The sequence below is a fragment of the Macroventuria anomochaeta genome (assembly GCF_010093625.1).
Source record: "Macroventuria anomochaeta strain CBS 525.71 unplaced genomic scaffold BU25scaffold_2, whole genome shotgun sequence".
In the NCBI taxonomy this organism is placed as follows: domain Eukaryota; kingdom Fungi; phylum Ascomycota; class Dothideomycetes; order Pleosporales; family Didymellaceae; genus Macroventuria; species Macroventuria anomochaeta.
This window is the reverse complement of record NW_022985363.1, coordinates 1,610,596-1,624,105: the sequence shown is the minus strand read 5'-3', so window position 1 is coordinate 1,624,105 and position 13,510 is coordinate 1,610,596. Positions and strand designations below refer to the sequence as shown.

At 48.9% G+C, this 13,510-nt stretch overlaps 3 protein-coding genes across 3 annotated transcripts; 2 read left to right on the top strand and 1 right to left on the bottom strand.

Annotated features, from left to right (window-relative positions):
- The first annotated feature begins 1,304 nt into the window (after nucleotides 1–1,304).
- On the top strand, nucleotides 1,305–3,626 carry BU25DRAFT_406369 (FAD binding domain-containing protein). The gene is made up of 5 exons (XM_033705258.1): nucleotides 1,305–2,198; nucleotides 2,246–2,322; nucleotides 2,370–2,780; nucleotides 2,833–2,886; nucleotides 2,935–3,626. The coding sequence occupies exons 1-5, from the start codon at nucleotides 1,712–1,714 to the stop codon at nucleotides 3,430–3,432; spliced, it is 1,527 nt and encodes a 508-aa protein (XP_033567304.1). The 5' UTR covers nucleotides 1,305–1,711; the 3' UTR covers nucleotides 3,433–3,626.
- A 1,071-nt stretch (nucleotides 3,627–4,697) lies between these two features.
- On the top strand, nucleotides 4,698–6,768 carry BU25DRAFT_406368 (uncharacterized protein). Its single transcript, XM_033705257.1, has 5 exons — nucleotides 4,698–4,820; nucleotides 4,876–4,971; nucleotides 5,032–5,271; nucleotides 5,326–6,063; nucleotides 6,114–6,768. The coding sequence occupies exons 1-5, from the start codon at nucleotides 4,785–4,787 to the stop codon at nucleotides 6,609–6,611; spliced, it is 1,608 nt and encodes a 535-aa protein (XP_033567303.1). The 5' UTR covers nucleotides 4,698–4,784; the 3' UTR covers nucleotides 6,612–6,768.
- A 696-nt stretch (nucleotides 6,769–7,464) lies between these two features.
- BU25DRAFT_436708 (uncharacterized protein) lies at nucleotides 7,465–8,108 on the bottom strand (the record flags this gene model as incomplete). Its single annotated transcript, XM_033708964.1, has 3 exons — nucleotides 7,969–8,108; nucleotides 7,516–7,907; nucleotides 7,465–7,482 (listed from the first exon to the last, which is right to left on the bottom strand). The coding sequence occupies exons 1-3, from the start codon at nucleotides 8,063–8,065 to the stop codon at nucleotides 7,465–7,467; spliced, it is 507 nt and encodes a 168-aa protein (XP_033567302.1). The 5' UTR covers nucleotides 8,066–8,108.
- Between the last annotated feature and the right edge of the window lie 5,402 nt (nucleotides 8,109–13,510).

Below are 13,510 nucleotides of genomic sequence, written 5' to 3'. Positions count from 1 at the left end.
TAATCACCTCAGCAGCTGCTTTCAATATTGACATCCCGCCCTTACATACAATATGAACGAGCTGCAAACCAAACCATATAACCTTGGAGCAATGTCCCAATCTGACGAATCCCGTAGGCTCGGTGATTAAGATGCTGCACGCCTTATGTAACACAGGTGGAGTTTCAGGCCCAAAAGCTGCGCATCGAGTTTAGCCTGTTGAAGCCCATTGGGGGTCCGGACAGGTCGTAGGATCTTAGCAGCTACATCTACCACGGCGAGGCGTGATGGTGGTAGAAAATGTGTGGTGAGGAAAATAAGCTTCGGGTCAGATTAGCCCACTTACGCGTCAGATTAGCCCGCTTACGCGTCAGATTAGCCGCTCACGGGTGCTTTTCACAATACCGTGTGCGCACGTAAGCGGGAGGAAAACCAGATTAAAGAGACACACATGTAGCCCTCATATGGGTTCAGCGCGATTATGATGCTAGGTTTAGTTTGTTAGCAATTAGTAGTACAGACAGTATCCCACCACATTTTGAAGCTCTGAACAAGCCCTGAAGAAGCTCGGATAGCTCAAATTGCAGTCTTGCAATGATTTCATGGTGTTGTAGTCTCGATGGCTCGCAGTTCGAAGCGGAAAAACGTACCTACGGCGGGCAACAGGAGATCTGAGAAACGTCATCGGAAGACAGGGCGGCTCATTACGACAGCTAGAACACCAAAAATCGATTGCGATAGCAAACAACAAGTAACTGAATAGCTTTAAATAACGCTGTATTGGGTGGTTACTCTCAGTTCTCAAAAGGTGGACTGCCTACGTAAGGAGGCTAAGACCTTAAGATTGTTTGCCCTCATCAAACATGGACAGGCCGCGAGCATGCTCACCCTCCCTAGCACATATCAACAGCCCACTTAAACTCGTGAAAATGGCAGGAGTTGAATCCTTGTATTATGTTCACCTGCTAGCAAGCTTACAGGCATTGAACTTATCTGTGTGCAGTGCTTTTACGTGTACAGGCTTTCCTCTGGTCTATCACGTGTGCACAAGGTATTGTGAAAACTGTTATAGCTGCGTGCTGTGTTGCGTGGATGATAGGAAAAGCCACATTCATCAGTGGAAAAACAGCGGGTCAGCGGTGGACCTCCTTCGTTGGACGCATTGTGGGGGTACGAGATCGTAATTGGCGCCATGCGCCAGGGTGCTGTCTTGGCTAGGGAACGGACCGGGGGGTGCGATACGATACTAGCGCATACCTAGAACACTCGTCTCTCTTTCATAACCTGAACGAGGGCCCACTCCTAGTGCTGTCATCATAACCGTAATCATGTACCGCAGATTAGCATCAGAACATTGTCGATGGGGTCCAATATCTTTGCCTCATCTGGGCTAAACGAATACTCTATTGAGCGATGGAGATATGGGCCAACATGTACCGATTTCCTTAAGCCACCAGAGGTCCGCGATGGATACGACCCTTCTTCGCTTTCATATCACCATATTGTATGGTTCATTCAGGCTCCATGCACTAGTTCCGGCCCTATCTCCCAATGCCTCACACGTACTGGAGCTCTCCGTCATATCAGAAATAAATACGGCCACATCTCGATCCAGCCTTGGGGGAGGTGACGGGGGTATATAATGAGGTTTTCGCACAAAGTAGTCATTTCAGAGAGATTCCATCACGGTCGATCTTTTCCACTCTTTTTCCCACTCCATCCCACGTCCACCATGGGCAAGTCAGCATCTCTCGCATTTGTGACTCTGCTTTTGGGAGCCCAGTCAGTTCTTGGTGATCCCAGCGAGGCTACGAACAAAGCCTGCACAGATCTCAAAAATGCTCTTCCTGGTAAAGTTCTGACTCCTGGCTTCCTCCAGCTAGAATACGAGTATGAGACGCAACAATACTGGGCTACCAACCTCCGTGAAGTCGATCCCGCATGCATTGTTCAGCCAAACTCTGCTCAGGATGTGTCCGACGCTGTCAAGATCCTGAATAAGTACCCGACTGTACAATTCGCTACGCGCAGTGGAGGCCATGACCCGAACAAAGGTCACTCTACTGTCCAAGACGGTGTAGTCATTGCAATGACTGACCTGGTCGGAGCGAGATACGATGCGGAAGAGGATGTTGCCTATGTTAAACCGGGAGGAGAATGGAACGATGTCATCAGCGAGCTCGAGAAGAGCGGTGTTGCCATTGCTGGAGGAAGACTCGGTACGACTTTGTACCAGTGTATCATTGTCTAGACTGACTTAACTTAGGCCTTGTTGGCGTCGGTGGACTGCTCTTGGGAGGAGGTCTCTCTTTCCTCAATGCTCAAGAAGGGCTTGCTTCTGATGTTAGTTCCTGCACGACACCATTGAGAATCAGACTGACTAGTGCTAGAACATCATCGGATGGGAAACCGTCATGGCGAACGGCTCCATTGTCAACGTCGACGCCAAGAAACACCCCGACCTCGCGCAAGCCATGCGTGGATCTGGAGGCCAATTTGGCATCGTTACCCAATTCAAAGCCAAAGTTCACCACCTTGGTAATGTCTGGGGCGGCTCTTGTGTCTACGATGAAAGCAAAGCTGATCAGCTGTATGCTGTTTTGCACGACTTTACTGCCCAAGGTGCCCAGGATCCAAAGGCTGCCATCATCTTTTCTGATCTAGTTTTTGCCGCTGGCGTCAAGCTGAAGCTGGTCTTTTACTTTTACGATAACCCTACTCCACCGACGTCAGGCCCTTTTGCCGACTTCATCAAAGTCTCTTCGGCCTGCAAGCCCACGACACAAAAGTACTCCGAGCTAGTAAGTGCAGAGCCGAGATATGCGATGCTGTTTATGAGCTGACTGCGTCTAGTTGAAAAAGAACGGTGACCCTGTTGGACTGTTAAACGCTCGTTCATTCTTCCGCGTAAGACTTCTTATACCCATGCTCGGTCTATCCACTAACACTCACGAGACCTATACTATCCCGCACATTCCAGCTCGCCCCCAGATGTACAAGGAGATCCGTGACAAGCTCGCCGAACTAACCACCCAATTCCTTAGCATACCGCCGCTCATCCGCGCCATCCAGTTCAGTGTCGACTTCCAGCCTTTTCCCGCCCTCTTTGGCAAGATCTCCGCAACCAAAGGGGGAAACGCCATGGGTCTCACCGCTTCGGATCCCGATCGCATTATTCTCATCTTCCAAGGAGCGTGGAACTTATCGGACGATGACGACCTGGCGCACGGAATCGCTAGGCAGCTTACGTCGTGGCTGGACGAGGTGGTACCCAAGTGGATTGCCGAGGCCGGGATGCCGGAAAATATGTATATGCCATTGTTCCTTAACGATGCCATGTGGGATCAGCCCGTCATGCAGAGCTACAAGGACTATAACAAGTTCAAGACCCTGCAGAAGCAGGTTGATCCTGATGGATTGTGGAGCACTCGGGCTGGTGGCTTTAAGTACTAGGCATCGGGTAGGCCACGTGTTGGGTGAGCGCATTTTTGTTACGTTTCTGCATGTAGATATTGACTGCTTTGTTGTTTGGATTCTCTGGACTAGTTCCTGCTTCACACTTGGCCGTTCGGTCTCCAAGCATACGCTCCCAAATCTTGAACTTGCGTGGCGAGACATGCAATGGCTATATCGCTTTTGGATGCGGCTTGCAACATATCACAATGCCATGTCACTTCTGCAGCTGTCTTTAGTGGCGGTCTGCTGCCCCTTTTTGCTTCAGTTCAGTAAAAGACATACAAGTGTCAAATCAGGCTTACAGACGCATTGAAGCGCCAAAAAACATGCCACGCGCGAAATATGGGCTCGGGTACTCCAGACGGACATGCATTCAAGGAGGTCTCGAGAACAAACACATTGAGAGCTCTAAAAACATTACGCTACGATATGCACTCTTTGTCGCCATGGGCAATGTTTCCGATCCGTTATATGGTCATATTTATACAAGCTCCTGCTTCTGCGACACATATATGGACAAAGATCGATGGAGGTTCAGTCAACTGTTTGAAAGCTTGAACTTTCAAACACGGACCAGGTCTTGTGAGGCTGATGTAGATTCATTTAAGCCTCTGATGCGCGGCTCGGCCCGTTCGGTCTACGGAGACGCTCCAGTATGGCAGCCGCACCACTAAGGAGCCACTAATGACTAAGCGAAGCTAGTAGCTCGGGGACTCTAGGGTCCACATAATTGAGGGGACCTGCGAACCTGACGAACTCGGCCTTGTGCGGTGTATTATCTGAGTTGACACGCAAGTTTGCCAGGATTGCACGTTGAGTCAGACAAGTGAGCCTCCTTACTTCAGTTCCCTCGTCCCTTCGTTATTGACAAAGCGAAACCCAAAATCCACCAATCAGTCAGGCGGGGCCTCGAACACCGCGTTGTCTTGAACGGCCCCACCCTCGAATGATTCTTGCTTTTAATTGCGGATATAGCGCACCCCATCGTTTTAATTTCAGCTTTTGAAGCGCCCCAGAAGGATGTGGTATCCACACCTGGACGAGTCATGACTGCACTAGCACGAGCCCAATTGAGGCTAGGCTGCGCTTGCGACTAAACTCACGAACCTGGAGATAGAATTACACACCCCTGGCATTAGGCGGCAACCCACGGTCTACCCCAGACAAAGGTGTTACGTCTGAGGTAAGCAAGCTCGGCCCGCTCGGCAGAATTGAAATTACTCATCCCTCAATTCCTCTTTGAGTTTTCAACTCCCACTAGCCGTGTATCTGCCCTGTAATCGTCGCGATAATCATTACCCACATCGCTCCGGTGTTGACAAGGAGGCACTGTGTCTCATGAGAGTGTCATGCCCCGGCCGACAGACACGTACACACACAGTCAGGTACTATGCGCAAGCTCATTGCATCATGATGTACAAACGTTAAGGGATCCCGCAGTTTGAGCAAATCGACAGTGTCAATTTAGGAGGGACCGTTCAGTGCATTCATTGCAGGCGCTGGCAAGGAAGCGCCAGAGTTCTAAATCGCAAGAAGGTCAGATCCCTCGATGCACAAGTTCGATCTAAAATCGGCCAAGCTTACCGCTGTCTTCAGGCGCATCTCCAGATCTGCCCGGAATACACAGCGTGGAGGGCCGCAGGGAACGGTCAAGAATTGGCCCCGCCGAATTCATACAACGCGACTGGCAGACGAGCAATCGGCGACTCTTACGATGTGGACAATTCGTCTCCTCCTCCAAGAACAAGTTCTACACCAACAATGCAGCGACCACGATGGACGGTAAATGTGAGCAAGTATTTTGACGAATTCTTCGACGATAGTCTTGGTCATAAGGTAGGCTATACCTAGAACGTAGAGACCCGAAAAGTTCTCTGATGACTTTAGTAGTGCGCACGAGTGCGATGCCACAGCTGTGGCTTCGTACGAGCGAAGAATGCTACCCGACAGGCAGAGCATCTGATTCAATGCAAGGAATTTCTGTCAACCGCTGAAGGTGCAGAGCTGTTGACAAGTGGGACCCTCGCTCCCAACGAACAGCAAAATGAGAAACCACCCGCCTGGAACGGTGCAAAACCAAACCCTGATCTGCTGATCAATCGCCATGGTCCAAATCGTTCTTCTAATGGAATGACACCCAGTGATCCTGGTCCGAGACCGTTCCTACCTCAAACAGCACAGTCTGCAGAGGCGCCTTCATTAGCTCAATACCTCCTAGTTCATAACGAAGCGTTACTGACGAGCGCTACTCATCACACCTTCTTGTCACATGCGGGTTGTGGAATGCTTACTGAGAATGCTCTCAATGAGTGGCTAGCGCAGATTGGGTTTATCTCACGATCACTTGTATCGTTTACCGGAGCACTTATAGGTAAGATCCGAATACCGGAAACCGCCAATCTAGAACGCGATTCAACGTTCCGGTGTCTGGACTTACTGTGCTCTGCGGTGAGTAATATGAAGAAGGAGCTGGATTTTCTTGATGCTACTAAGCGCAAGTATGGATTGGGGGTGAATTTTGACGAACCGAAACCACCTACCAAAGGATTCGTCGATCTTTTCAATAGCGCTTCAAGTCCTTCTGCAACACTGCTTGAGGGCATGGTAGTTCTGTGGGCCATTGAAATTGTAAGTCGTACTATAATGTTGCTGGTTGCTGTCAACTGACTAGCTTCCAGCTATTTTACAATTCCTGCTCCTATGCAGCCACATTCATCACCCGAACCACGCCAACACCACAGCAAAACTCTTATTTCTTTCCTTCTTACTTTCTACCATCAGGCGCACCCGCAACCTCCTACGGCGGACAAGCAACACCAAGGGATGGCCACACCACTGCCCTCCGCGAAGCAGTCATCGAAAACTGGAAATCAGAAAACTTTGGCCGCTTCGTAGATGCATGTAGATCAATCGTCGACGAGCTCGCTATGGTTCAGACAACAGGCAACGGCCGAGCGGAAATGTCAGCTTGCGAACGTGTCTTCAAGCAAGCCATCTGGCTATGGGGTCAAATATTTCCCGAAGTCATAGGCATGGAGCAGTTGGATGACTTGAATAATGGGCAGAACCACAGAGACAATGGAGACAACGGCGCGATAAATAGGAATGGGTCGGCTGATAAACCCGTCGAGGTTGACGATGAAGATGAAGCCCATACTTCTACTGATTCATCGTAATCTTACCGATGATGCTGTCGGATCCGCATCTTCATTATTGCTAACTCAATTTGGGAGTTAAGTGGACTGGATTTGGATCCATCGCTGCGGCGAACCGATCAAGCTGATGCGCAGGGATACATTTGCACGAGGTAACAACAAGGCGTTTCGTCTGGGGTTTAGCGATTTTTGGCCCTTTGTTTAATGATCAGTACATACTAGATACTCAGCCTTGTATATTGTCTTCTGTGGTGCTTAGTCATGTCTTATGATGAAATTCTACGTGATCGGGATCGACCTTGGGTGAATGGGCACATATCGCCGCTCTTCGGCGCCCGCTCACAGTCCATACATTTGCACGACACTCGCACACCTTTACCTTTGTCCAGGCTTTGCATGAAATCGTATAGCCCCAGCTCTTAGCTGTATATATGATTGCATGAGAGTGACTCCCGCATCTTTAATGAAAAACGAAGGGCATGTCAAGTCAAATGTTCCAGGTCCAAAGTCGCGGGCAAAGCAAAACCGGTATAACAAGCCAAGTGTCGGCCAGTTCGGCTTTCACGCAGCATGATAGTGCGTGCTTACACGTAATTTTGACGAACAAGGTCACACGTGCCTGATCGTGACAGATATCATTCATCATGCATCGTCCCACTTGCAACGGTGAGAAGTTTAACCAATCATGGAAGGTTATACTATATGTGTATCATAATTCGTAATAAAGTTGTTCACGCTTTGCTCCTGATACTAGTCCCATGGTTGCCTGATAACAGGGCCACCAGCCGGCCCAGTGCCAAATTGTCTTTTAGAGAAGACGACGAGGCTTACAATCGTCTAGAACCCTCTTAATGGTTCTGATGTCCATAAGATTTTACGCCACTGCTTGACCCTGTACAGTATTTCAGGTCTTCGACGTCCTTACCTGGCGCTTGCTGTTTAGGAACAGTGAAATAGCCAGGAATGTGGTGACCATGAAAAGCAGCCACTCGACCGCACCAAACACTGTCGCCGCCTTGAGTGCACCACAGCCAACATATCCTGTTGCACATGCACGGGTCCCAATATTGACAGCCACGGCAATCCAACCAGCGAACCATGAAATGAGCGCCACCACCTCAACAGCGACACTGATGTATCCGACCAATGGGCGATGCGTAAGCGCATTTCCAGCGACGAGTTGGAAGATGACCACCAGAACTGTCCATGCAGCGCAGAATAGCAAAAAGCCCCATGCGTTCGGGACGCCGTTCCAGGCGGTGAACCCACCCCAATGGGTATCGACGTGGGAGCTGTAGCCACGATACACGTTGATAGCTAGACGATGGAGTTAGACTCAAGAGTGCGTCGAAAGCGTAGGTTACAATGGTTTTCGTACCGTAGCCGTCTGTTCCCATAACAACGATGGCACAGATAACCTGCAGCGCTCGCAGTGCAAGGTTGAGCATTCTGTTTTCCGCCATGGTCACGGCCATGATGTACAGCGACCTGTGTTGGAATTTGAGAGAGTACGACGAGCACGTTGAATGACGGCTGAAGAGGTGAGGAGTATGGCGTGGCGTAAAGAAGAGGGGTTTAAGCTCGAATAAGGTAAGGGAAATGGCTGACTAAGGGTCTGTTTGGTAAAACACCAATATCGACACGAAACTCTGGTGGCGACGGTTTGCCAAAGGTATACAACTGAACGTACAACTGGAGCAAATACATATTTTATAGACATCTAACGACTATGGTAGGGGCTAACTATGCCGTGTAACATGAGTTTTGGCAAGGGTTATATTCTCGCAACTCGCACCAGATCCGGAAATAGTTGCGAAGTACCGTGTCCGTGCACCCAATGCGTGGATTCAGGCTGTAGAGCCACCTACAATAGCTATTCTCACGAACTGATGTAGTGTTGTAGTAATTGATTGATTGCAAAGAAGATGTGCTACTTAATTTTGCTGGAAGCCTAATGCTGCGTGCGCGCGTTGTGAGTTTGTGTGGTGGGGATGGGGGCGGCGCTGAAGAAGGAGCACCACCAACATCACCAGTTTTCACACGTTCGAACGATTGTTTGCCTGGTGAGCTTGTGAAGCCTTTCTTTTGCCCTTTTGGGACAATTGTATGGCTTTTGAAGCGTTGCGCTCCTGCCGAAGGCGAGCTCTCTCTGCTTTCCGTGCATCAATTTGGACGCGCTCCTCAGCCTTCGCCTTCCTCCGCACCTGGGAGTAACAATACTGTCAAAGATCAGGGCCATGATGAGATAGGAAATAAGTATCCATTCTATTGAAGGTCTGTGGTACCTGAGTAGATGAGCAAAGTCGTTCGTGTAATCGTCACGATCAAACTCATCGTCATCTGTAGAGAGAGGGTGGGCGAGGAGGGGCATACTCTCTTGATCATAGTTTTGAATATGTTGCAAGCTCTGTCTGGCACTCATTTGCCGCACAGTTGAATGACCATATTCGTCAGCTTCACAAGCGGTCTCCATCAAGACGATGGTGATGATGCGACGTTCTTTGGGCCGACGTCTGAGGCAAAGTGAATGATAGCGTGGGTGTTGCATTAAATGCAATAAATGAAGCTGTAAACACGCAAGGTAATAAGTCAGGGGGGAACCGCGCAAAGAAGTAAAATTAGTATATGGTGTTGTTCTTGTTCTGTGATTGTGTCACGGTTTAGGGTGCTCCTGCCTGTCATACCTCACCTGCCATGAGAGTGACTGCCACGTCACCCTAGCGTTGTTTACAGCTACTTACCTATACGTACTATTCGTAGCTTCACCCAATGTAACCTCAGTGCAATCCTTTAATTCTTCCGCGCTGATCACTCACGATCCACCCTCACAAATTGTACCTCACTCGACTGTCATCAGGGTCTGTTTACATGACGTATGTCTTGTGCAATCAAGGGCAGAAGGTGCTTGTCGGAAAGGGCAAGAGCACTGCACCAATACACGTGGCACACATGATCTCACTCCATAAACCGTCACAGTGGGAATCCCTATGAACAACGCTTGGTGTACCTGTGGTGTAAGCACGCTCGATGTATCATACCCCAGGTACCTGAACCCTGTGCAAGCATCCTAAGGGCACGTAACGGGCCTGAAAGGGCCTGTAGGAATGTACCGTGAAGGTTGCAGCACCATCTGATAACGTAGCGTTGGGTGGGGTTGTCATGTATCATGCTGGGTTTAATAGAATTGGTGGAATTCACACCCACTATAGTAATTCCGCGTCCTAATGGCATGTAATGGCTTAAGTTCATTTAGCATTCTAACGGTTGGTAATGACAGATGCATCCCTATTGATTCTCGCACCTGTACCCGAATCCTTCTTAGCACATCCTAACGGATTGTAACAATTGTAGTTAGTATATGTATCAACGCTTCATCTGCAACAAAAAGAACTGCTCCTTATGTGAATTGAACCTATAAAAAAGACTTGTACAAGGGGTAGTGTTGCTACCTCAAGACATTCCAATATCCTAACATTCTTTTTTAACATAAATCTTTCTCCATTTTTTTGTGACCATAGCATCACATCACCCCTCCATTGCGATGTTCCTATTTTTCCATTGAATGATGTTTCCATAAAGCTGTAATTATACATACAAGATCTGATTGTGGTGTTGTGGGCGAGCATTTGCTGCCTGATTGCATCAATGCATGCATCAAACCTGGCACACACAAACGGCATCTCACCATCACTACCAACTTCTAATTGGCCTTGCACATTCATGTCCAATATAATAGCCGATACGAATTATTAAGATGCTTAGGTTGTGTTGATTATTAGGTCCTGGTGGTGTTCCGGCAAGCATCCAAGGCCTGTTGTTGCTAGTTTGACTGGGCAACTGCAACACCACCATGTTATTTTTCCAACATGAAACTGCTGAAGCTGTTTAAATAGTCATTGCTCGAAGAACTTTTAGTTAGCTGTATATCTGTGATGTGGTTGTGGAAACTAAGCGTCAATCCAAAACTCATGTTTGTGCCTTGGACCGGCTTTGGCCTCTTTTTACAACACAACAAACAACTTCACAACTTCAGCGCGAGTTTGTCGTGTGAAAGGATCTTTTACAGGGTTAAATGAGTGTGTCTTAGCATTTTGATTGCAAATAAGGCTACTAGTAAGGGAAGCGGTGTCGTAAGAACTTGCCCACTGAGGGCTAGTCCGTCCCCATATTGTCATCTTCAAACAATGCTTCTACATTGCTGCTGCCCCATCCTTGACCACCCCAGCGCCACCACCTGTTGAATTGGGGCCCAGGAAGATGACTGGGAGACCTTCGTGATTGTGGGGGAGCTGGTTGGTTAGCTGAAGAACAAACCCCGCAAGGACTATGTTGCAAACAGTAACTAGGCTCCTTGTAATGGCGGTCAGCTCAACTGGCTCACCATCATTGCTCTCTTTCTTGGTCTCCTCTTCCCTACTGTGAGCCAACTGAGCCTCAATATGTAACAGAAGGTCGTTCAACCGTGCATTTGATAGCCAGTATCACCTGGCCCCAGGCGTACCAATGGCACATAGAACAGGAAAGTGATTTGCAATCCGTCATGGGTGAGCACTGAGGATAGTGACCGGTGGTTATCAAGAACCACGTGGGAGGGGCCGTATGGCCAAAAGATGAGTGAATTGAGTAGGTGGTCGTCCTTGTGTCAGAGTGCTTGCTAACACACATACAGTCTGGACACAGATTGAATCCTCGAGTTTGTTCAAGATGGCGTGATGTACTTGTACACATGCCCATATGGGCCTGGCATGCGGAAACAGGTGGCTCAGAAATAGGAGTCACTTCCTCAGCAGCTTTGGTTCCAGTACAACTGGAGCCCCTTATTGGGCAAGTCCGCTGGCCCGAAAGGAGTAGACAAGAAATAGCATTACACATCAGTATGAGGGAAAGTGGTGGTTTAAATATGCTGAAGCCATCTGCAATGCCAACAAAGCCTGTCATGGTCAGTATAATCATGTGTGGCAATGTACGCCATTGCAGGTGTGAAGACGGAGGGTGACAAGCGATGCACCTACTGCATGGTCAAGGACTTTGAGTTCTGGCAGCTCAACGAAAACACTAAGGGCTCAACTCTCTTGACAGGCAAGAACTGTGCCCATTGCTACCTTGGTCAGGGCCAACCTTGCGTCCTGCATGAGCAGGTCAATCGCTGCGCACGCGGCCTCACTCGAGCCAGTTCATCCATTGGTACACCACCGTTTTGTGCACCTGTTGTAGACACGTTGCTGTCGTCATGATCCGACGGAGTTGGGGATGTAAACATGTCGTTATGCCCTTCCTCTGAATTGTAGTTTATACGGGTTTACCCAGTGCATCGGAGAGATTTCCTATTCCTATATTGGTCTGCCTGGAGCGTTGTGGCGCATCAGGTTCTTGTATGATGCAACTTTGTTGATCATGGCGATATCGTGAATAGCCTTCGTCTACTCCTCGTATCCAGTCTGTTTTGAGTTGGTATAGGCCATATCCAGGGCACTGTCGCATCCGTCTAACACTCGGGACCCGACGTACAGTGCCAGCTTCCTGCACCATCCAGCTCCTCCTCATACCGCCAAAATTGCTCTTCCACCCCTTTGCTCCAAGATGTGCTGTAGTCAAGTCTCCGTTGTATATTTCAATCAAACGCGGATGCCCTGTCACCCTTCTGTTATACCTGGACCGATAGTCCCTCCAGGCATGATGCAGCAAGGCTCTCGCCATCCAATTGCCATCGAAGCGTGAAAGGAACTCTAAGCCGTACCCAGGGGACATCAGCTTGTCGGCAACAGTCATAGCACATCTGTGATCCTGACTGAACGTCTTGCCGTCATAGTGTCTGATGACAATTTGTCACGGTTTGGGGTGCTCCTGCCTGTCGTACCTCACCTGTCATGAGAGTGACTGCCACGTCACACTAGCGTTGTTGTGACGGTTTATGGAGTGAAGCGGTCATGTCTGCCACGTGTGCTGGTGCAGTGCTCTTGCCTGTTCCAATAGCACTTTCTGTCTGAACGACAGATACGTCATGTAAACAGACCCCGCTGGGGGTCGAGTGAGAGACGGAACACTGAACAACAACACAACAGAATATACTGATTTTACTGCTTCGCGCGGTTACCCCTGACTTACTGCCCTGCGCGGTTACACCTTCACTTATTGCATTTACTGCAACAGTTGTTTACAGCTACCTACATATATATACTATTTGTAGCTTCACCCAATACAACCTCCGTATAATCTTCAGCTTCTTCCCTTTGCGTACAGTTGACTGAACTCTAATCCGTATGGTACCGGTGGTATTCGTCGCTGCGCCGTGTTGATATCGTCCAGGATGGAGCCATGAGTCAACCACTGGGGTCTTGCCGCGTCACCGTAGGTTAGACCATCTCCTTCTGTAAATACGTGGCCTAAGTCACATGATATTCTATTGAGGAAGGCACTGCCCGAAGGCAAGTGCACTTACCTCTGAGCCGAGAGCTCCTGTACAAAAACACCATCGGACAACACAGATAGTAATTCAATCATTGACCACAGCCTCCGACCGACACTACTCATGCAGTTACACCTTCTCTATGCCTGTGTCCGTTTTGACTGCTCCAACAGAACTACTTTGTAGGATGTGTCTTTGAGGGAGTACATCGACATATAGATTGCAAGGACATGGTATTCATTATAGGGTTTCTCGTGTTTGAATCTCAAAATTTACCATTAATCCAGCCTCGACAACAGCTGTGTTGCCATCTGTTGGGATGCTATTGGTAGCAGAGATTGATAAAGAGATGAGCAATTGTGGTGTGAGGCGTGGTTGGTGATGTAATAACTGAGTCTCGGCCTACAGACTCTACTCCGCAGCATGTGCTCCGCCAAAAACTAAGCCGATTTTGGGCATGTTAGGACCCGTTAGAATGCAGCTCCTTTGCTCAGGTAGTTGCACCATGGGTTTG